Consider the following 24,170-nt stretch of genomic DNA (forward strand, 5'->3'; position numbering starts at 1 on the left):
ATGAGTAATTTACAAACCAACCCAACCCTACTGAAATGGAATGCTTCTTCTTCATGGATCTGCTTCTTCTGCTATAAAGTAAAATAAAGTATCTCTCTCATCGGTCAGAGTCATGGAATTGTATTTTGAACTCTTTATACAAAGATGAGAAAGGACAAGTCGTCCTATTTTTCTATACTTTTCCTGCAATTCCTTTTACGTGTAAAATCTTACACAAAGTTGATTCCCTCCTGCTATATATCTGCCCAAGCCAAGGACAACCAATAAACAAATATAAATATCAATAATGCAATCAAACAATCGTTTTAAAGTCCCATGGTCCGTCTCCCTCCTTTTTGGTACAAAAGAGTAATTAATTTTTGTCCCATTTTTTCCAACATGAGTTATAAGTATAAAAGTTGAACCTTGCTCGTGAGTTATATATCTTCGCATTCACACCCTCCCTCTCTCTATAAGCTCTCTCTCATTCCCATCTTCCAGTACCTCTCTCTATAAGGTTTGTTGTGGTGATTTTGACATACAATTTTGGTGTTTTTTATTCTGTCTCCAAGGTTTGAAATTGCAATATCTTCAGAGTCTTATGAATGGACTATTTGATTTTTAACTCCAGTAGATCATATTGTTTACACTGATGCCTAGTTTATTGGCTCCATTCCCATCTTCCAGTACCTTTCTCCCCAGATGTATGTTCTGACAGGGCCGTCCCTGAGATTTTGAGGGCTTGTGCAAAAACTTAAATTAGGGCCTCACATAATCTTATACGAAAATACTATAAATAAAAATTTATCATAACTTAATGTTATAAACAATTTTTTTATAACTAAAAGTCACCATCAATAAACATGTAATGACAATCATAAATCCAATTCATAAAAATTTAAATGTTTTCATTTGATAAAATTAAATGAAAACAAAAACATACCTGACTATCCAAAAATCAATCACATTGTATTTGCTGTCTTTATTTGAAGAATTAAAACTATTACAAGAGCTTTTTCCTCAAGAAAAAAAAAACACAACTAGTACAATACTAATGTTGAAAATTGATTTTCTTGAATTTTTTAAAAGAGAAATCATTAATCAAATGTTGATAATTGAGTTTTTCAAGAAGAATATATATACTCGGGTGGTTAGCTTCCATGTTTCCATTTTTTTTAAAGGTGTTTCTATTTCTTTTTATAAATAATTCTGTACCGCTTCTTGTTATAATGCCAAAAAAATATATAAAAAGACAAACAGCTAACTTCAATAAGAATCGAACTTGGGCGCCTCTCTTGAGTGGAAAGACGCTAGAAAGCCAACTCCACCACAAATGCTTTTGTACAAATGTTTAGCACACTATAGTATACATACAATTCTTATATTATATATATAATATAAAGAATTTTTTTTTCAGGCCCTCAGGAATGGGGCGCATGTCTTCACAACTTGCATCACCAGGCCGCCTGTGTCTTGACTATTTATATGTGTTTTGGTAAGATGATGGCAGTTATTATTGCGGGTTTCATATCGATAACGGTCGTATTGGTGGAGTTATGAAGAAGGCATTGAGAGAGGTTATAAAAAAGTATATTTGAGCATGAGGCTCTCACCAAACCAGAACATCATATTGTGTGATGTTCGCACTGCATGGAAATGTCCCATCACCACAATTCTTGCTAAGGCCGGTCTGCTGGTAAGATCTTTTTCTTTTACTCCCTCATCATCAGACATCAATATGAACTTGTGGTTACTGGATGCTCACTTCCTATTCTGTGAAGTATCTTTCACTGCCAATTGAAACTTTTCAACTCAGTAGGACGGAGTATTTTATTCAACTGAGATGCTGTCTGTCTGGAAATGGTGCTATGATTTATCTGCATTAGATGGTGATGTTTCTACTGCTTTTGCGGTAATCTAGTGTGGAATCTAGGCTGCAAATTATTTTCTCGTAGGATCTAGTGGGGGAAATCATGTGGGCTCCACATGATATTCTCAAGGGATATGCTCCTTTTATTCTCAGTTTGAATATTTTAAACTCAGATAGTGGTCAGGACTTATGCAAACAATTATTGTTTAACTTGTTTGGTCTTAAATTTCTTGAACTGTTTGGGTTGTGTCTATTATAGAAACGTTTTTTAGGTTATGAATTTTCATCATTGGGGATACTACTGACCAATTCTGATTATGGCAGCATCCTAGGTTCGTAGACCCTCTCAACCTAACTGCAATGGCATGCCTAGCCTTCCCATTATGCCCACTGGTAAATGGCGGATCCAGGATTGTTACCCTATGAGTTCATAATGTTAAAGTTTCGATTTTTTTAAAAAAATGAAACAATGCAAAAAAAAAAAAAATTTAAAAACAAACCAAACTTATTCCAACTAACAAAAACATCATTCAATACTCATATATGTATTATGTAAGTCATAAATTTCATCAAAATAATAACACAAACCAAAATAATAAATAAACTCACCCAAAAATAATCTTAATAATAAAATACCATGAATATTAAAAAAAAAAAATAAGGAACACAGTAAGTGTTGAACCATTGACCTTTAAGGTCCATTTCAATTTAAAGACCACTACAGTAAATGATATTTTTATGCTATTATACTTCTAATATTATTTAAGTAAATTATAGGTCTACTCAACAGTGTCAAAATAATATTTAAAAAACCCTAACAAATATCTTCCTTTTAAAAGAAATTTCTGTCGGTGGATCTTCTTCTTCCTCCCTCTCTCTCTCTCTCTCTCTCTCTTTCTTTTTCCTCCCTATTTCTTCTCCCTAGCAGTTTGCATCTTCTTCTCCATGGGGTCGACGACCCCATTGACCCCATGGTGGATCCGCCACAACTGAAGCTGAACGGGGTATACCTGACATTCTTAAGCGGGTTCGAGCAGTATTTGAGAAGGTATTACCATAATAACAAGCATGTTCCACGAAACACTAGCTAATAAAATGTGGAAAATCAAGATCATGTGTGGATAAGGAATCAGAATGCATGTAACAAGTGTAACTTTTGAATTTCAGGTTGGTCTGAAATACAATGAATCTGTAGTTATAAGGGTGATACTGTTTTATTAATTCTCTGCAAGGATACTTGACACTGTTTGAATTGCTTCTGCATTTCATCATTTATGGGCACTTCTGGAAAATGGTTATCTTGATTTTCGAGTTGAATGCTTGGGTTCTGCGAGCAACAGAATTATGAGTTAACTCTACATATAATCTGCAGGGGCTGCAGCACAATTTGTGGATTCTTGTCTATAAACAACTAGTTCAGTAACCGTCCCAGTTAAAACCCGATTCATTAAATCAGCTATCTAACCGATGGCTGAAGAAGAGGTACATCCCGTCAGCGTCATCAGCAATGGTTATTGGCAGCATCCTTGGCCTCATCCAAGCCATATTCCTCATATCAGCAGCAAAACCTCTATTGAACTTTATGGGGTTCAGTTCTGTAAGTTAATCATCTTTATGCTTTTATTTTATTTTTCATTTTGACATACATTTTACTTAAGAGTTTGTTGTACCAAACGCTGAAATACTACTATAACTTCTAAGAACAGAAAGAACTATTGTTTGTTTAGGATTCCCCTAAGCTAAAACCTGCACAGCAGTACTTGATCCTGAGGTCGCTTGGTGCTCCTGCAGTTCTTCTTTCACTGGCTATGCAAGGGGTCTTCCGTGGGTTCAAGGATACAAAAACTCCTTTATATGCAACCGGTATACCTTAATGAAGCTGCACCTTAGATTCGATGCCATCTTTTTCAAATAAATATAGTCTTGATTGTGTTCTAATCAATTGTCTGTTTTAATCTAGTGGCAGGAGATGTAACAAATATAATTTTAGATCCAATATTTATGTTTGTTTTCCGTCTCGGTGTCAATGGTGCAGCTATTTCTCATGTTATAACTCAGTAAGTTTTATCGAACTCATCTCCATATGTTTTCGGTCCTCTTGTGGGTTTTTGTAGAATTCTGCACTCTGTGTACCAGCGTGCCTCTTATCATTGATATGTTCAATATAGGTACTTAATATGTGTCATACTCTTGTGGAGATTAATGGCTCAAGTTGATCTATTACCCCCAAGTATCAAACATCTCCAATTCGGTCGGTTTCTTAAAAATGGTGAGGATTTAATTCTTTAATAGGCAGTGGTGACACTTTCATGCATGTTTTATACAATCTAGAACTTTGCTTTTGTTCTGAGGAGCTATACTCCTTAGGCCTTGGTTTTAGTGAGCAGAAAACGTCGGAAGCATAACTTTAAAATGCTGAGAATATAGCGTAGGAAATTTGAATAACATCCACTGAAGTATTTACTAACATGATCGAAATAGGAAGTTCTTTCTAATTTATATTTATATCTGAATAAATTTCAGTACATGTTGAGAGAGAGTAGCATGAATTAGTTGATACCCCATTAGTCCTTTCTTCACTCCAGGTTTTCTTTTATTAATGAGGGTCATTGCTGTTACATTCTGTGTAACTCTGGCTGCATCATTGGCTGAGCGGCAGGGACCGACACCAATGGCGGCATTTCAGCTCTGCTTGCAGGTTTGGTTGGCAACTTCCCTTCTAGCTGATGGACTGGCTGTTGCTGGACAGGCTGGAAAACATTACTTTAATAAATGAAACTACTGCAATGATACACCAGATTAGTTTTGAGATACCCTGTACTTTAAGACAGAGGCCAAGAAGATGAAAATCACAGAAGCACATTGTTTGATCAGCAATTAAATTCTTCTTAAATTTTTTGTGAAACTGAATTGAACTTTCCTAAGCTCAAATCTTGCTGCAGTTTTTAAATCAATAAAAGAACTTATTTTAACAGCCCCTATTTTGTGTATGTGTATGACATTTATTTCAGTGTTTCCGTTTCTTTTCTATGGACTGAATAGGTTATAATCCCTTCCCACTTTCAGGCAATACTTGCTAGTGCATTTGCAAAAAAAGACTACGACAAGGCATCAGCCACGGCGTCACGAGTGTTACAGGTGTTTACTAATATTTCTGAAGTGTCAAATATGTGTTCCATGTGATGTTGGTTTCTCTAAAAATTCATAAATACATTTAAACCGCAGTTGGGATTGGTTTTGGGGTTGATGCTTGCAGTCATACTTGGAGTAGGGTTGCAGTATGGGGCAAGGCTATTTACAAAGGATGTCGATGTCCTACATCTTATCAGCATAGGCATTCCGGTGAGCCCCTTTCTCTCCAAAAAACAACACAATATTTCAGGTTACATTTCTTCGATCCCAAATGACATTTTGAACTAACTGTCTTCCAATTCATATCAGTTTGTTGCAGCTACTCAACCCATCAATGCCTTGGCATTTGTTTTTGATGGTGTCAACTTTGGAGCATCTGATTTTGCATATTCAACTTTGGTCAGTTCTGTAAGTTAATCATCTTTATGCTTTTATTTTATTTTATTTTTCATTTTGGCACACATTTTACTTAAGAGTTTGTTGTACAAGTGCTAAAATAACTTCTAATAACAGAAAGAACTATTGTTTGTTTAGGATTCTCCTATGCTAAAACGCACTGCAGTACTTGATGCTGAGGATTCCCCTATGCAGCTATGCTAAAATATCTTCAACATGAATCTGCTTATCACCGTAAGTGCAATTCTAGATCAACCACGCTCTGCGTACTCCCAAGTAGATAGACTCCATATAATTTCTGATGTTCTAAATTTTGTGGCATCAATTATTGTATGAGTATATCGGCACAAAGTAGCTTGACTAATGAACATGACCGACAAGTCATTGTGCTCCTACAGGGATACCTAGTGGTGAACGAAGAACCATTAGCTATAGTTCATTTGGGGATCGACTTAGTTGATGATTATCCACATACATCCATAATGGTCTGTATACCCTTGAACGACGACTCTTACATTGTCCAGCCACACCCCCACCTTACAAAGACCCTCTAGCTTCGTTAGAAATGTTGACTATATGGTTCATTGGCAATACCTTAATTCCAACCTTTGTGAACTTGCTGATATTCTCAAGAATCTGTTTCGTAGTCAAACACAAATAGTACGAAAGTCGGAGTATTGCCATAGCATGGCCATGTTTATAGACGAGTGTGATTGTCCTTGTCCTTCTGATTTGGTACATAGTCAAAAATTTTGCTCTTTATGTCTATTTTTTTGCTTTAATTTCAAACTAAATATCTGTTTCTCTGTTTTTTCTATTGAAGTTGGGAATTAAAGCAAAAGAACATACATAAAGAGAAATTTTTTTGACTATGTACCAAATCAGAAGGACGAGGACAATGACACTCGTTTGTAAACATGGCCCTGCAATGGCAATACTCCGGCTTTCGTACTATTGGTGTTTTGATTACGAAACAGATTCTTGAGAACATCAATAAGTTCACAAAGGTTGGGATTAGGGCATTGCCAATGAACCATGTAGTCAACATCTCTAACGAAGCTAAAGGGTCTTTGTAGGTGGGGGTGTGGCTAGACAATGTAGGAGTCGTGGTTCAAGGGTATACAGACCATTGGGGTTGTGTGTGGGTAATCATCAACCAAGTCGATCCCCAAAGGAAATATAGCCAATGGTTCTTTGTCCACCACTAGGTATTCTTGCAGGTGCATAATGACTTGTCAGTCATGTTCATTGAGTTAAGCTATTTTGTGCCGATATACTCATACAATAATTGATTCTCACAAAATTTAGAACATCAGAAATTATATGGAGTCTATCTACTTGGGAGTACGTGGAGCGTGGTTGATCTAAAATTGCAGTTACGGTGATAAGCGGATTCATGTTTGAAATCAGCTCAACTCTAGTATTTTCAAACTCTCTAGTCTAGTCTCTTCATATATATAGAATGAGAATCTGTTTGTTAGTGGGCATATCATTTACATGCAATTGAGATTTTGTTTCCAGTCAAAGATACTACAAAAAGGCATGTAATGCAAATGATCTGAATCAAAAAGCTGCTAAGATATGTTTGTTGGAATAAATTTGTCATAGTTTTATTATGTCTATGCGATATGTCGTTTGTATGGCATGAGAACATTGTGAAGGAATAATGTACGACCCCCATATTTGGAGAGTTATTTTTCTATATATGGTTTTAAAGCCCAGGATATGAATGCCTTTAGAACTTGGAAGCTATAATGAATTTTCTAATTGCTTAAATTCGTGTTTTATGTAGTTTGCCTTTTTCTAGCCCCCATTTGGAGAATATTAATGCTTTTTGTTGAACGGGAATATGGAAATTATATCATGGTATGTAATTTCAGTCAGCAAACACATGGGGCAGATGGGGGTTTTGATTTTATCCATTGGTCAATTGCTATATCAAGTGATAATGAAACTATTATTCACGTGCAAAACATCTTTACATTCTTGTGTAAAGTGGTTAGTAAAAATAATCTCATAGTTATTGTTAGGCAGATGACTCATTGGTTGCTTATATGGATAGTACGTTGAAGTACCAACAAGTTTTCTACAACATAAGAACTTGCATCTTATAAATGGAGCAATTACGTTAACTGTGTTTTTAATTTAGGCTTTTTATCACAAAACGTTCATCAGGTTCGAAACTATCGATTCAGTTGCATCCTTGTTTTTGTATCACTCATGGTCCTTAACGTTAATATGAGTGCTTTTAAATAGTCCATCTGTTAAAAAAATTGTTAAATCTAGGGATATAATCGTCAAATCAATCCAAAATTATAATATATATATATATATATATATATTTATATTTATATACACAAGTCTAGAAACTTGTAACCATAACAAGGATCGGGGAAATACTAAAAATGAGGAAATTTGGAATGTCCGCCGCAATTGGCCAGAGCCCAAGGCGTGTATAAGTCTGAAGTTGATATGGAAATTTGACTTTTAGTGACAAAAAATTTGAAGAACATTGTCGCAGAAAATGTGTAGCCACGAAAAATCTGATCAACATCCGTCACTAAAAACTTTTGGTGACGAAAAAACTTCAAATTTCTGGGCAAAACGGCAGCTGGGTTTTTCGGGTTTTAGGTCCTTTTTTGAGCTTCAAATCATCCTAAAACATAATGTAGGCCACCTGAGACCCCCAAACCTGGTCCAAATCATCATAATAACCAATATAAACATGTCAGTGAAACAAAGGGTTAGAATTTATTTATGTTGGATGACTGCCAAAACCTTTGAAAGTAATAATATGTTGCACTTTGAAGTATGAAATTTTGCCGCTACAAAATGATATGATGCTATTTTTATTTTTCTAGTATGATATTTTATTTGGTAGTCATGTTTTGCTTTTGATTTGATATATGTTTTCTTTTCATATACATCTTAGGTATCCATTGATGCGATCAAAGAGGCTAATGGTCTTACAGGGGATACAATCTATGCTGGCAAGAAGCTCATCATTCCATGAATACGTTCCGTCTGTGTCATTTTCGCATAACTCATTTTAAGAAATTTTTGAGAAGCAATGCAGTTTCCCTTGCAATCTCGAGTCTCTTCACTTAAACGCAAAGAGCAGGCATGGCCTTGTAGTTTGGACATTTCTTGTTTTGATTATTGGTTTGGCTATACTGGAGTTGTAAGCAGTTTTCAAAACGACACATTGTGTTGGATATCCAAATATAATTGATTTGACGATTATATCTCTGGATTTAACAATTTTTTTTGACAGAGGGACTATTTAAGAGCACCCATATTAACATTAGGGACTATGAGTGATACAAAAAAACTTTAAGAATGTAATCTGATAGTTTCATAAATGTCATGGCCGTTTTGTGATAAAAAGCCTTTAATTTAGTGCGGTGATTTCTCCACTCCTTTTTCTCCTATTTTATCCACTTACACTCTTTTTATAACTAAAAAGAAGTGTAAGTGGATAAAATAGAGTAGGGAAATCATTGCTCTTAATTTAATGTTGTCTCTTTTTACACAATAAAAAGGCTTATCGGTTAAGATTATGTTTGGGCCCCTTTTTTACATGACCAAGATTTAAGTCATATTAGGCCAAATTATGGCTTGGGCTTTAATAGTAGTCGAATATCTTGGCCGATGACATACAACTTTTCAACAACAAACCGACCACAAAAACCCTTGCTTTTTCAGTCAAAAAAAAAAAAACCTGAAGTCGACTTGCAGCTCTCATCTATGAGCATTTCCATCATGTCATAATATTTATATCGGATAAGATTTTTTGTTTCAAAATTCAGATAAATTTCAAATTTAAAATATATTTCAAAATTCAAAATTTAGATAAATTTAAAATGTCAAATTTCAGATACATTTCGAAATTCAAATTTTAGATAAATTTCAAATTTCAAATTTCATTTGAATTTCGAATTTCAGATAAGATTTTCATCCTCTAAGATTGCACAACATGTCATATCTATTTGCCTAAATTTTTCTATAAAACTAGAGGCTCAGCTCATACCTCACACACCAGATCTTTTCTACATTTCTATTTCTTAGATTTTAGATTTCATTCTCCATTCTCAATGGCAAACATGCAAGAGGTTTTGGAGAGGTAAGAGCGAGAAACTAGAGAAAGAATGTGTAGACGAGCTGCAAGCAAAAGGGCGCAGAGAGAACTAGATGAGCAACTTGACATAGCAGTTGCTTTGCTGGAGGAAGAAAACCAGAGCCGTCGTGGTTCACGAGAAGGCCATGGCCCGAATGTAGACATATATAGACATTCTCGGGGTAAGAATCTTCTGGAAGATTATTTTATTCCACATTCTCTGTACTGATGTTCATTTTCGAGCGAGATATAGAATGCAACCTCATTTGTTCAATAAAGTCATGCATGATATTTGCAATTATGATGAATACTTTGTTCAAAAGAAAAATTATGCTGGAAATTTGGGACTTCTTCCGAGCAAAGTTCATAGCTGTGATACGAATGTTGGCGTATGGGTCATCCGCTGATCAGTGGATGAGATTGCTTGATGGGGAAGTCCACTATTTGGAGAGTTTGGTGCGATTTTGTGATGCAGTGGAAACTTTGTACACAGGGACTACTTGCGCAGACCTCGCCCAAGGACTGTAATGGCTTCGACAAAAAGCTGAGTCTTGTGGATTTCTTGGAATGATTGGTAGATTGATTTGCAAGCACGCAATGGAAAAATTGTCCAACGCTTGGCAAGGGGATTATGGAAATAGGAAAGGGCAGAAATCGATCATACTTGAAGCATTGCTGATTTTGATACATGGGTTTGACACGCCTTCTTCGGATTACCGGATCTCAAAACGATTTGAACGTCCTGGGTCAATCCCCTGTGTTCAATGATGTTTTTGAGAGGTGAAGCCCCAAATATCACATATGAAGTCAACAATACCGTCTACCAGAATGGGTATTATCGAGTTGATGGCATCTACCCGAGGTGGATAACATTTGTAAAATCAATTCCACATCCCTGATCCCATAAGCAAATTTTTTTTGCTGCATATCAAGAGGGGTACGGAAAAGATGTGGATAGGTGCTTTGGTATCCTTCAAGCCCGATGGGCTATTATCAGGGGCGTGGCACGTCTATTTGACGAGGAGGTGCTTAGGAGTATAATGATGACTTGTATAATCCTCCACAACATGATTGTGGAAGATGAGTATGATTACGATGCTGATGAAGTATATGAACCAGATCCTATGAATACGGCCTTAACACGAATTTATGAAAAACCCATGGAGCCAAATGGAGAACCAGTGTAGCATGAACCATTGGTTAGAGACGGTAGTTTCATGCCCTGTATGATTGATCGCTACACGGAGATGCAATCGTCGTATATTCATGAACGCCGTCAAATTGACTTGATGGAGCATTTATGGGCCGTCAAAAGCAATGAAGATGAATGAAGTGAAGTGAAGATGTTTTAATTTATTGTATTTATGTTGTATTTTTAGTTATGCTTTGTTTTTTTAATGCTTTGGTTGTGGTTTGTTTATTTTTTATGTTTTGGTTGTGGTTTGCTTTTTATGTATGGAATGTTTTGAATAAAAAGGAATTTTTTTGAATATTTTCTTTATTCATTAAAAGGAAATCAATACAACTAATAAAATAAAATACATGAATTACCACTAATTTTTTAAACAAAACAAAAAATACAGTGAAATGAAAGGCAAGCAAACTAAGAAATGAAAGGCAAGAAACTAACTTAATGGTTTTGATCATTTAACCAATCCGTGTTGCTAGGTCCATCGTCACGAAAAAGTCTTCGTCTCATAACATCCTTTCGTTATAGCTTCCAAAATTATTTTGTTTCAGGAGACATATGGCTTGTATCCATGGCCATGGTTTCTCGATTTTTTTTTTCAGTGTTTTGTTGGCGTACATACTCCCTTTCAGTGCGTACATACTCCCTTTCTTTTGCATATTCTAGTTGAATTGCTCTATCGTGCTCGTGTTGTTTCATGTCCATTTCAATTCTCATAGCTTGATGCTTTGAAATTTCCTCCAAAAATTTAGATGCATTCTTGGTAGAATTACTCCATCTTTTCGCCTTCGCTGCCTTCCTCCCAATAGGCCTTGGCTCATTTTCGATGGGTGAGTCTTGACTCATCGGGGAATCCATAGGTGAATCCGATGTGGGTGTCTCATGGAGTGGCGTCTCGTTCAACACTACCTCTGGACTTGTTGGAATAATTCGAAATCTCTTACAATTCTTCATCACCTCCCAACATAGGGTATGGTTGAAATTTTTTTTGTCTTGCCCAGTAACATCAAACCACATTTGTGCTTGCATAATCTATCTATATATATATATAATGGAAATGCAAGAAACTTTAACAATTTATTAGAAATGCAAAACAAAATATAAATATTGCAAGAAACATTCATATTAATATTGAAAATTCAAGAAATATTAACAAAATATATAAATTGCAAGAAACATTTAAATAAAAATTAATATGACATAGAAATTAATAAAACGAAAATTACAAATAATTTACCTCACTGCTAAGGTTTTCCCCGCTTCTATGGTTGTCCATTGCTTTTGCCAAGACATCTCTCCAATTCGCCAACTCTTTATTAAGAATTTTCCACCTACTAGATAATGCTATTTCCGTACGGGTTGAACCAATTACCCTTTAACAAAAATTCAGATGAATTTTTTTCCACATATGACAGAATTTCATCTCATTACCCGTTACGGGTCAATGACTAATTTGGACCGAAGACTCACACAAGCTAACATCTTCCGTCATGCTCCATGCTCCTCCGGTTTCACTAGAAGAACCCATAATATGATAGAGAAAAATACAACTTGAAAGTGAAAAAAATATTGAGTAGAAAGTGAATAATAATAGAAGGAGAAGAAAATGTATGAGGATCTGGTGTTAAAAGTGAAGAGTATTGGTTGGTATTTATAGAAGAAAAAAAAATCAGTATTTTTTTGGGTATTTTTTTATATTATTTTTTATTTTTATTGGGAAAAATTGGCTGCCATTTGATTGAGCAAAATTATGATCGGAGAGATCGACGTCAACTCATTCGCAGCCGGAGCCTCGCCAACCTTCCTCGCACCAGCCCGGCATTGGGTCCCACTTACCGGGCCAAATTTTGTTGCCGAAAACACCATTTTGAGCTTCCTTGCGCGCAACGTTAAAAATTTTGAGAGCCTGCGTTGACGCCAACTCGCCCGCGGTGGAGCTTGGGCGCCTTCCCTCGGACCAGCCTAGTTGGATTCCATTCCTTGCTTGGGCCAAATTTTGTTGAAACACCATTTTGCTCTCCCCACCCAGCGAAGCGCGCCAATCCTCCCTTGCGGAAGTGCTCTATGAACCAAAAATGAAAACCAATAAGGCCCCACACGCATCCAACTCTCCGTGTCTAATTTATTTTTGGCTATTTTTATTATAGCAAACCAGCAGCCCAATTTGACTATGGTAAATGGATAAAATGGTAAAGCGACATCCCCCAGATCCAAGTATCCAACTTTGCTTCCGCCATACATGCTTTTCATATTAACTCCACGCGCCTACTCCTCCTCAGCCAGATTCTGACGGTCTTCAAACTCCCTGGCGAGCACGTGACATTGCAAGCGTCGTAGCATGTGACAAAATTAAAAAAACCAAAAAAAACACTATAAAACTTTAAAGGAACGAAATGAAAAATAAAATAGAAAAGAAAAAGCGTTTTTTTTTTTATTGATAATCTTTTGCTTCCACCCGCCGCTCTTCACCACTCAATCCCACTTACTCAACTCTCTTCTCACGCTCTCTCTTCAACCTCGTGAAAATCGTTTGTGCAAATAATCTCACGGAGAATATTCGCTTCTAGATCCTTCAACCTTCGATCTTCCTTCTATCTCTTTCTCGATTCCTGTAAAACAGATTGGAGTAAATAGACCACACCCGGGGGGTGTTAGCCAAAGGCCCTCCGATGCCTAAGTTAGTTCGAGTGTTTGTAGGAAAACAATAGCTAAGCAAAGGGTGCACAGGAGTGTTTATGTAGGGTGTGAACTGCAACGGCCGTGTGGAGAAAATATGGAGAGTGGAGAGAGAGAAAGAGTTTGGTATTTTTCTCGGGTATAAGGAGTAGGTTTTTATGTACCTTAAATGATGAATGAAGTCATCTATTTATAGAGCCTCTGGCTAGGGTTTAAGTAGAGAATATGCTGAGTTTATTCTCTACCCAAATTCGTAGGGGATTGAGTCTGACTGAGATAATATTCGATTTAATGATATTATCTCTTTTATGGAGATAATATCTTAATTAAATGATATTATCTCTTTTATGGAGATAATATCTGAGATAATGACATTATCTTCTCTTTATTAGGATAATATCTTAATTAATGATATTATCTTATTAAATAAAGATAATATCATGTTAATTAAGATATTTATCCCAATTAATTAATTGGCCAGATAAACTGGTTCAATTAATTAATTAAAGAGATAATCTTCTTTCACGTATGCGTTGTGATTGGAGGCGAAAATATCTGCTCCCACAAATGCCCCCAGCTGCATGGGGCTTGTGTGACATGTAGGAGATGAAATTTTTCGGGCTCTCCAACTGAGTCCGGCTTTCTTGTGAGTTGGACTCCTTTTGCATCGGATTCTTAATTGGTGTAGGCTTCATCGTTGTTGGAGTTGGATTCCCAGTAGGAAAGAGCTTGAGATTCTTTCTTGACCAGGGTTATCCAACTTGTATAAATACAGGGCTTCTCTTCACTCTTTCTTACATCGCAAACTTAACTTCTCTACTTTCTAGCTTGAGAAAGATCTTGGAGAATTTTGTACTGCTTGTCGAAGAGAGGAGTTGCCGTGCATCCCAAAGTAAGTCGAGTCTGAGCGGACGATCGGGAGGAAGTTGGTGGATTGCCCCTGCTAAGGATGTCGATAGATGGAAGCAGGATGGTCCGAGCCTTGATGATTTGCCTGCTGGACATGAGGAGTGTTTTGCTAAACTCCCTAAAAGAGGAAGGCGATGTCGGCGTCGTCTTCGAGCTCAAGCTCGATGAGGAGATCGATATGCCTCAGTAAAGTAGTCGTATGCGATCTAGCACACTTGTTGAGAGGCAAAGAGATGCGGATGCTCCTTTTCGAAATTTGAGTCGTTTGTACCAGTCGAAGATTGGAAGTCGATCTGGGCAGTCTGCTCATCCATCCAACCATCATGTTTCAACTGTTGAGTCACGAGCAGTCAAGCATGAAGTGGATTCATCGTCGCCAATTCCTTTGGAAGTGAGGTTGACAGAGACTAAGAAAGTAAGAGAGTCATTTGCTCAGGCGAAGGGCTCTTGCGTCGGCAACGTGATCCCAAGGTGGATAAGTCCACCTTGCGAGAGGATGCAAAGGTGTCTAATCTGCTCAAGATGAACTTTACATCAAGTCCATCCACTTGTCCGAAATGTTCATCAATCCACAGTCAGCGATCTTGGTACTTTCCAAGTCTTTCCTTAGAAAAACAAAAGGAAACAACATTTCTTCTCCTTCAAAAAGGAGGTGGGGCAGCGTGGAGGATCGGAGGTGGAGCTGTGAGAGGTGGGCCGATCGACGACCAGACAGACGAGGATCTCCGGCCGGCGTCTCTCGAGTAGATGAAGACATCGAGATGCTCTATCCAGTTGCCCCTCAAAAGTGGGAGGCTAATGTCTTGGAATACCTGAAGGAGGCGACGTGATGAACAAGTGGCAAAGAAAGAATGGCGGGAAGATGGAGCGAGGAGGATGCAGCCGATGAGGTGGTGGTGACGCATAGATCAACCATGTGGAGCTGCTCAAAAAGCGTGGTCGATCGGCGAAGAGGTCAGAGATCGAGGATCTCCTGGTTGGTGTTTTGAGTAGAGCTAGACTCCTTTATTTCTTTTGACTTTTGTAAGTACGCTTCGTTTCAATAATTGGTCTTGTTTGACCATCTTCTTTTGTTTGAACTTGGCGGTTGGTCGCTTGCTAGAAAATCTCACTTTTATTTCAACTTCAATTGGCATATTATCTTGTGAACCGCCTTAAGTAACCGCTAGTGTCTTGATTGCACATCTCCTTTTGAGATTCATGAGGTCGTGGTTCTCTGAAGGACTTTGACGTGTTCGATATCTCTTAGGATGGCTCCTTAGGAAGTTGGCGAATGCCCTTAAGGGGTTCAGGCGGTTCTTTATATCCCTTAAGATGGCTTATCAGCCTCAAAGACGCTTATGGGAAATCGTGTGACTATCTCGCTTCCTTTAGGAAACGGATAGAACCTCGACCCGCGGGAGGCATGGGACCTCCTTTAAGAAATCCTCAGCACCTCGCCTCTTAGCGCTTTTTAGAGAGCCACGCGTCCAAACAGACGGTCGTCGCTGCGCCTCCAGAAGGGCGACGCTTATGAGCAATCGTGATGACTATCCCGCTCCCTTAGGAACGGAGAGGAACCTGGATACTTCCCGGAGGCATGGAGACCTCCTTTTAAGAAATTCCTGGCGCACTCGCCTCCTTAGGCGCTTTTTAATGGGTTGCGTCCTCCAGCGGAGGCGCTTTAGTCGCCGCCTGCTCTCCTTAGGGACGCTCCTTATGGGCAACTATATGACTATCCTTCCCCTTAGGAAACAGATAGAAACTGATACCTCCCTTAGAAATTCTCGGCGCACCGCGCCTCCCTTAGGACGCTTTTTATGCTGCGCTCCGAAGGACGCTCGTCGTTGTCGTGGTATTTCCTTCCTATCCATGGTATCTAGCGTGTAACTTCCTCGCCCCCTTGACCGGTGATCACATAAGGGCCTTCCTAATTGGGTTTCATTTTCTTAGACCCTTGTCTTTGTGCAGTGATGAAGGCCTTTCTTAGCACAAGGTCGCCAGTTGAAACTGTCGATCTAGCTCTTTTGTCGTAGTAGGACTTCAACTTTGTTGATAGGAGGCGACTTGATAATGGCCTTCTCACGCCGCTTCAAGTAAGTCAAGGTTGAGTCTCATCCGCCGAGTTCTCGCTTATAATCGCCGTAACTTCAATGCCTATAGAAGGGACATGACGGAGGAGGAATGATCGCCAGCCCATAGGCAAGGGAAAATGGGTTTCGCGAACGACCTTCGCTTGGTGGTGCGATAAGCTCATAGCACTCCGGAGTTCGCCCACCCATTTCCCTTCTGCGCCTTCTAGCCTTTTCTTTGCCAAGCCTAATATGACTTTGTTGGATGCCTCACCGCCCATTTCTGTGGATACCTTGGAGGACAGTGTTGCTTGATCTTGTATTTCGCAGAAGGCGGTGATGCTGCCAATGAACCGTGAGCCATTGTCGCGACCAACGACAGGGCCGAAGCGTGATGATATTTCCGACGAATCGCCCACATCGGCTTTAGTAGATGATAGAGCTCGCCTCGATCCATTTAGTAAAGTAGTGTGGCGCACGATCATCATTTCTTTCTTGGGCGCCGGTGGCAAGGGACCCACTAAGTCGATGGCCCATTTGCATGAATGGCCATGGACTGTTTTGCGGATAAAACTTCGGTAGTAGATGGGATCGGCAGTATGTATGCAGCGATCACATTTTGTATTGGTAGTCGTGGCGCATGGTAGGCGAGAAATAGCCTCGTTTAGAGTTTTACAGGCGAGTGACACGCCTCGAGTGGTTGCCACACCGCCCGTTCGTGAACTGAGAGAGGACTTCAAGTGTTTGAGGTACTTTATGCAGGTAAGATGATAGGGGGAGTATGATCTACTGGATGAGCTTGCTGCCGTGCATATAGTATCTCGCGCCTTCTTTGGACCTTAACCGGACTTTTCCAAGTGGGAGGTTTCCATTCACTAAGTAGTCGATGGTCTTGCCACCTGGGGTCCTCATCAATCTGCATTAGTCGATCGGCTCTATTTCTTGATGCTTGGCGGTCAAGGTGTTCAAGCAGGATGGGCGTCACTGAGGCTCGCCAGGTGTCGATCTTGATCCTAGGCTCGCCAATGCATCGCATGAGTGTTCTCTGCCAGTGGAACTTGTTGGATGGTGAAAGTAGGGAATTCTTTCAAAGTCCTTGGACTTTATCAAGATACTGGACCATTCTTGGATGCTTTGCCATGTACTCACCTGAGGCTTGATTCGTGATCAGTTGGGAGTCGAGTAGATGGGCGGTCTCTTGATCGGAGTTCCGTAGCTAAAGCGAGTCCGAGTGCCTCGGCATTCGTTGTTTGAAGAAAAGCCTAGTGTGATAGCTTGTTCCAACAAGGTTCCGTGCAGGGGTGATTATGGCGACTCTGCTCCGCTCTTTGTGATTTGATGATCCGCCACATGCCACATATCGTTAGGTAGGTTCGTCGGTAGGAGTGTCGTCCGCTTTCCTTGTTTTTCGACCATCTTCTCTTCTACTGTGTCGAGTAAACTACAACAAAATCTGCTAAAGCTGGGGCTTTTATAGCGATCTCTCGTATTAGGTAGGTCAGAAATCGTCTTGGCCGAGTTCGATAGCCCATTTCATGAGTCGTTTGAGAAAGCGTAGAAAGAATTATGGATCGATCTCAAAGAAATTCATTATGACAATTATCGTGTGCTTGATAGTAGGGCCTTAACTTTCTCGCAGAAACCACAAGCGAAAGAATGAGCTTCTCCATTTTCGGATAGCGAGTCTCTGCATCGAGGAGAGCTTTTGAAGTGTAGAATACCGGATGTTGTGCCCACAGCTCTTCTCGGATGAGGTGACGTGAGTGGGACACCGCTAGGTAGATGTACAAGTCCTCGCCTGGTATCGGTTTTGAGAGCAATGGAGGTGAAGTGAGGTAAGTTTTCAAGTTTTGAAAAGCTACTTCACACTCGTCATCCCACTTGTCTTTGTGTCCCTTCTTCAAGGCTTTGAAAAATGGCCTGCATTTGTCGGTAGATCTAGAGAGGAATCGGTTGAGAGCTGCCGTCCTACCTGTTAGACTTTGTATCTCCTTTGTTGTGGCATGTGACTTCATGTTGAGTATAGCCTTGATTTGATTTGGATGTGCCTCAATTCCTCTTTGGGTGACTAAGTATCCAAGGAATCGGCCGGACGAGACTCCAAATGTGCATTTGCTCGGGTTCAACTTCATATTGTATTTTCGGAGTAGTCTGAATGCCTCGGCAAGATTCTTGATGTGGTCTGCTCGCTCAGGAGCTTTGACTAGCATCTACGTAGACCTCCATAGTCTTGCCGATTTGCTCCTTGAAAATTTTGTTCACCAGCCTTTGGTAGGTTGCCCCAGCGTTCTTCAGCAGGCATGACCTTGTAGCAGAGGTACCTCTTTCGATGATGAAAGAGGTCTTTGCCTTGTCGTCTTCATGCATCATGATCTGGTTGTAACCGGAGTAGGCGTCCATGAAGCTTAGCAGTTGATTGCCGGAAGTTGAATCAACGAGCTGGTCAATTCTCGGCAGTGGAAAGTTATCTTTAGGACATGCCTTGTTAAGATCGGTGCATAGCCGACGCACACTCTCCACAGGCCTTTATCTTTCTTTGCTACTAGAACAACGTTCGCCAGCCATTCTCGCGTATGAGACTTCTTCAATGAAACCGCAGCTAGAAGCTTGTCGATCTACTTCAATGATGGCGACCCGCCGGGGCGGTTAAGGCCGCTTCGCGCTACATGTGCTTGATGGTCAAGGGTTGGCGTGTAGGCGGTGGCGGATGATCCGGGATCGATGCGCCGTGCATATCGGATGGTGACCATGCAAATACGTCTTTGTTGTTCCGGAGGAAGGCTACAAGCTCGCTTTTCCTCCGGCTTAGGCGCGAGCCGATCCGCGCTACCGTTTCTCCGCTTGTCGTGATCAAGGGGTACTAGCTCAACGCCCTCCCTGCTTCCATCCTTCTTCGGGATAGACCTCCGGACGGATTCCTCGACTTGGTCCTCGATTCTTTGATTGCTATTGGGGAGTAGTCATTCCTTTCCTTTTGGCTCGCCTGCCGCCGTAAACGGACCGCTTTCTCATCCGCTTGTTCTACTCCTTTAGATCCGCTTGATTCACACGAGTGCAGAACCGTGTTTGCTTGCCTTCTTCACCTTGAGCCGAGCATTTCGCCATTGCCTCGATCATTGTTGATTTGGCGATCCCACCCCAAGGAATGGGGTAGCTAATCTTCTGATGCGTGGCGAGGTGATGGTGTTGATCTTGCTGATCCATGGTCTGCCTAGAATGCCATTGTAGGGTGAGACTTCATCAATGACCATGAACGCGTTTGCGGAGCCGATTACAGTGAGGCGAGACGCCGAGCTCATCGTGCCTACGGTAACCGTTGTTGCTCCATTGAAGCCAGCAGTGACTTGGCTGATTTATTGATATTTGCCTCTAAGCCCATCCGTTGATAAGCTGTCACAATTGTAGGATGTTGGCCGACCGCCTCGCTCGCATGGATTCGGCTACGACCATGGCCTGAGCGATTTGAATTGCTGATGACAAGAGCGTCATTGTGTGGTAGATCAAGGCCAATTAGATCTTTCTTTTGGAAGCCGATTACAAGATCGCCTTCTCGCTAGCGGAAGGTCGGTTGAGACTTGGAAGATCATATTGGCTTGTTTGATCTTCCTTTTTTTTTTGCCTGGTCAACCCGATTCCTCGAGTCGGCTAGGATTGTGTTAATCCTTATGACCTTTGGGGTGGCTCTTGGCGGTGTCGCGGTCCTCTATCCGTTTGATGGCTTGCTTAGCGATGAATTCCGCGCAGCTGACCTTCCTCACGAGTTCTTCGAGGTGTGCTTTCTGGGCAAGCTTGTTCGTAGTGTGTCCATGCGTCCCATGGAAGGCACAGTATTTGCTAGTATCCTCCTGTCTGGATCTCCTTTCAAAGGTGGCGGTCTTCTTACCCAAGGTTTGTTTTTCACTTGGGCTAGGATTTGATGTATAGGGATAGTGAACTTGGTGTAGTTCTCTCCGCTCTTAGCGTCCTCTTGTGGGTGTGACCTGCGCTTGTCCTTATTCTTGTTTTAAGTCCATCGCTTCTTTGGCTCGCCACTTGGTCGCCGATCTCCGCTCGCTGGACTTCTTCGCGGCAATTCGATCATCATCCTAGAGCGCGAAGCGCTTTCTACGGCCGCGAAGACCTCTGCTAAAGTCCGGCTGGGAGTGATAGTCACCGCTCACGGTATAACTCGTGTTCTACTGGAAGACCTTTCTTGAAGGCAGATGATGCGATTTGGTCGTCGCACCCTACGATGTTGGCCTTTTCTGCTTTGAACCTCTTGATGTAATCTCGAATGGATTCGTCGGGCTTCTTGCGTAGGTTGAACAGATGATCTGGGTTCTTCTTGATCGTCCGATAAGAAGTGTATTCTTTAGTGAAGACATAGGCAAGTTCCTTGAAACTGTTGATCGACCCAGACGGCAGGTGTGGAACCACCCCTGATCTGCCGCTCGCAAGGTCATTATAACGCCTGCACATCGCGGCGCCGTCGGCCTTGTGGAGGATCATGACACTTTGAAGTGTTTTAGGTGGCTCTCGGATCGGAATCTCCTTGAAATGCGTAAACGAAGGCGCTGAGAATCGCCGGGAGCACCTGCCGATTTCGGGGTGAAAGGAGTAGAGATCGCCTGATCCATCTCCTTACGTAGTGCATCCTCGAGGTTCCCGCTAGTCTTCAAGTCTCGAAGTCGGTCATTCACAAGCTTCTCAACGTCTTCCGCGCGCATTGCTGGTCGATCACGCTGGCGACTTTGCGATTCGGGCGACGATTGACCTCCTCGTTGGTCCGCTGGTCGGTCCTCTCGTCCGCTACGCCTAGGAGGCGGTTGGTGGATCGCGCTATGGGATTTTCGCAGCTTGACGGCGAGCAGGGAGTGCCTCTCTTCACGATCCTCATTGCAGGGTTACCGGGTTGACCTCCCTGGGGGCCTAGCCTTCGTGAATATTTCTCCGCAAGTGGGCGGATCGCCTCTTCACGATCCTCATTGCGGCGATTGTCGCTTGATCTCCCGAGCCTAGCTTTGAAGTACATTTTCCGCGGCCCAGCGAGCATGGACGCTGTCGTGGGCCGAGCCTTTCGCAAGTTGCTTTGTGTGTGGCTTGCAATGCGCGCGAAATGTCGGTAAGCCGATCACGTGGTTGTGCATCGCTTGTCGCCGCTCCTCGCCGACCCGCTTGGTGCCCGTTGAGCTGCCCACCGATGCGTTCGTCTATTCTTCTCTCTTCGCCTGGTTGTCCAAGGCCAAGATTTTGAGCCACGCTTATTTGATTAATGAGCTGCCTCATAAGAGCATTTTGGTCGTCCATTCTCTGAGCTAGCGTCGACTCTTAGGTTGAGATCTGCTTGACTTTGTGGATCGGGAGGAGAGAAGCGTGTGGAGCCCAATTGCACACGGGCTAGGGTTTCATTGACGGTACCCAAAGCGCAAGGCCGAACGTGGTGGCAATGGAGGGAACGCTGAAGTTGCTCCAAGACCGGGCCTAAGTCGGTGGTGGTAACGAGCCCACCTTGATGGGAGGGTCCACCATGTTCGGCGAGTGCCACGGAGGTTGCTAGATCCGTTGCATGGTCCGGTAGGTGGCACGGTGGCGAGGTGGTGGTGCCACCATGTCGATCGCGGGATCGTGGGTGGAATGGCTTTAGGCCATCTCGGCTCGAGCCGCGGCGGTTTTGCTCTAGTGCGCTTGCTTCCAACCATGGTTGTTTGGAAGGCTTCGGTTGATTGGAAAATAGGAGGAACGGATTCCTTGAGCACGCGTTGAGTATAACTCGTGCTCTCAATGAAAGCACCAAATGTTTGTGCAAATAATCTCACGGGAGAATATTCGCTTCTAGATCCTTCAACATTCGATCTTCCTTCTATCTCTTTCTCGATTCCTGTAAAACAAATTGGAGTAAATAGACCACACCCGGGGGGTGTTGGCCAAAGGCCCTCCGATGCCTAAGTTAGTTCGAGTGTTTGTAGGAAAACAATAGCTAAGCAAAGGGTACGGAGTAGTGTTTATGTAGGGTGTGAACCGGGCGGACCGGAGCCGTGTGTGGTGGCCGGAGCCGTGTGGAGAAAATATGGAGAGTGGAGAGAGAGAAAGAGTTTCGGGTATTTTTCTCGGGTATAAGGAGTAGGTTTTTATGTACCTTAAATGATGAATGAAGTCATCTATTTATAGGAGCCTCGGGGCTAGGGTTTCGTAGAGAATATGCTGAGTTTATTCTCTACCCAAATTCGTAGGGATTGAGTCGGATTTGAGATAATATCTGATTTAATGATATTATCTCTTTTTATGGAGATAATATCTTAATTAAATGATATTATCTCTTTTTATGGAGATAATATCTGAGATAATGACATTATCTTCTCTTTATTAGGATAATATCTTAATTAATGATATTATCTTATTAAATAAAGATAATATCATGTTAATTAAGATATTTATCCAAATTAATTAATTGGCCAGATAAATTGGTTCAATTAATTAATTAAAAGAGATAATCTTCTTTTCCACGCGCGTTGTGATTGGAGCGAAAATATCTGCTCCACAAAAACGCGTTGTCGTTTTGATTGGTATGACGACGACGACGCCGTTCGGATCTGTGAACACGGCGGTGCTGGGGGAGCCCAAGGCTCAGATTGCTAGGTATCATTTACATGCAATTGAGATTTTGTTTCCAGTCAAAGATAGACTACAAAAAGGCATGTAATGCAAATGATCTGAATCAAAAAGCTGCTAAGATATGTTTGTTGGAATAAAGTTGTCATAGTTTTATTATATCCATGCGATATTTCGTTTCTATGGCATGAGAACATTGTGAAGGAATAATGTACGACCCCCATATTTGCAGAGTTATTTTTCTATATATGGTTTTAAAGCACAAGATATGAGTGCCCTTAGAACTTGGAAGCTATAATAAAATTTCTAATTGCTTAAATTCGTGTTTTATATAGTTTGCCTTTTCCTAGCCACCTATTGGAGAATATTAATTCTTTTTCCTTGAACGGGAATATTGATTTTATCCATTTGTTAACTGCTATATCAAGTGATCACTTGCAGCCTATTTTATCCCTTTATAAGAACTTGCATCTTATAAATGGAGCAATTACGTTAACTGTCTTTTTTCACACGACAAAGAGGCTTATCGGTTAAGGTTATGTTTGGGCCCCTTTTTTACACGACCAAGATTTAAGTCATATTGGGCCAAATTATGGCTTGAGCTTTAATGGTAGACGAATATCTTGGCCGATGACATACAACTTTTCAACAACAAACTGACCGCAAAAATCCTAGTTTTTTCAGTCAAGGATCTGGTCTCGTTGTTTTATCTTTTGTTTTTTTGTGTAGGTAAAATAAGGGGCAAAGCCCAAACCAAAAAGACTACACTGGAACAAATCTAGGCCTCAAGAGACCATTCTTATCATCATCTAAAATAGGCTGCAAGTGATCAGGAGGAGAAGAGAGCTCATGATTACCCAAATCCTTATGATGACCCATCTTAGCTAGAAAATCAGCCGCAAAATTGGTCTCCCTATAGACATGAAGAACGTTGCAATTCCACTGGTTTTTCTTTATCTTTTATTGCTATGTCAAGCTTCATTGGCATCGATTGTCAAACTGATTCCATCAGTTGAAGGCTATTCTGATTTCCCTTTTTCGTTGTTCTTATGCATCAAATTCATAAAGGCTTCTATTAAATAATATTGGCCATTGACCATTGTAACAGCCGTCAAAAAAAAGAAAACCTGAAGCCGACTTGCGCGCCGACTTGCGCGCCGACTTGCGCTCTCATCCATGAACCAAAAAACCAAGACCCACATGCATCTGACTCTTCATATCTAATTTATTTTTCGGCTATTTTTTATTATAACAAACCAGCCG

The 24,170-nt window shown here is 40.9% G+C and overlaps 1 protein-coding gene across 7 annotated transcripts; it reads left to right on the forward strand.

The window, feature by feature from the left end:
• Positions 1-2,686: 2,686 nt before the first annotated feature.
• On the forward strand, positions 2,687-23,957 carry LOC103326895 (protein DETOXIFICATION 42-like). Of its 7 annotated transcripts, none has more exons than XM_089047703.1 (10): positions 2,687-2,897; positions 3,222-3,446; positions 3,577-3,712; positions 3,810-3,906; positions 4,018-4,118; positions 4,435-4,598; positions 4,916-4,987; positions 5,075-5,191; positions 5,291-5,389; positions 8,310-8,620. In XM_089047703.1, exons 2-10 carry the CDS (start codon positions 3,357-3,359, stop codon positions 8,388-8,390), a joined length of 957 nt encoding a protein of 318 aa, XP_088903829.1. In that variant the 5' UTR covers positions 2,687-2,897; positions 3,222-3,356; the 3' UTR covers positions 8,391-8,620. The 7 variants fall into 7 exon arrangements, with proteins under 7 accessions (XP_088903829.1, XP_088903830.1, XP_088903834.1 ...); XM_089047704.1 differs by having other exon boundaries at positions 5,291-5,380; XM_089047708.1 differs by lacking the exon at positions 8,310-8,620 and adding an exon at positions 23,637-23,957 and having other exon boundaries at positions 2,688-2,897.
• The last annotated feature ends 213 nt before the right edge of the window (positions 23,958-24,170 follow it).

The sequence above is a fragment of the Prunus mume genome, linkage group LG3 (assembly GCF_029339155.1).
Source record: "Prunus mume cultivar Tortuosa linkage group LG3, ASM2933915v1, whole genome shotgun sequence".
In the NCBI taxonomy this organism is placed as follows: Eukaryota; Viridiplantae; Streptophyta; class Magnoliopsida; order Rosales; family Rosaceae; genus Prunus; species Prunus mume.

What these genes read in the sequence shown, in the direction of transcription:
- LOC103326895 (XM_089047703.1), top strand. Translation starts at nt 3,357, where the DNA reads ATGGTTATTGGCAGCATCCTTGGCCTCATCCAAGCCATATTCCTCATA. An exon ending in AACTCCTTTATATGCAACCG is followed by an intron (nt 3,713 to 3,809) that starts GTATACCTTAAT and finishes GTTTTAATCTAG; the next exon opens with TGGCAGGAGATGTAACAAAT. An exon ending in GACTGGCTGTTGCTGGACAG is followed by an intron (nt 4,599 to 4,915) that starts GCTGGAAAACAT and finishes TCCCACTTTCAG; the next exon opens with GCAATACTTGCTAGTGCATT.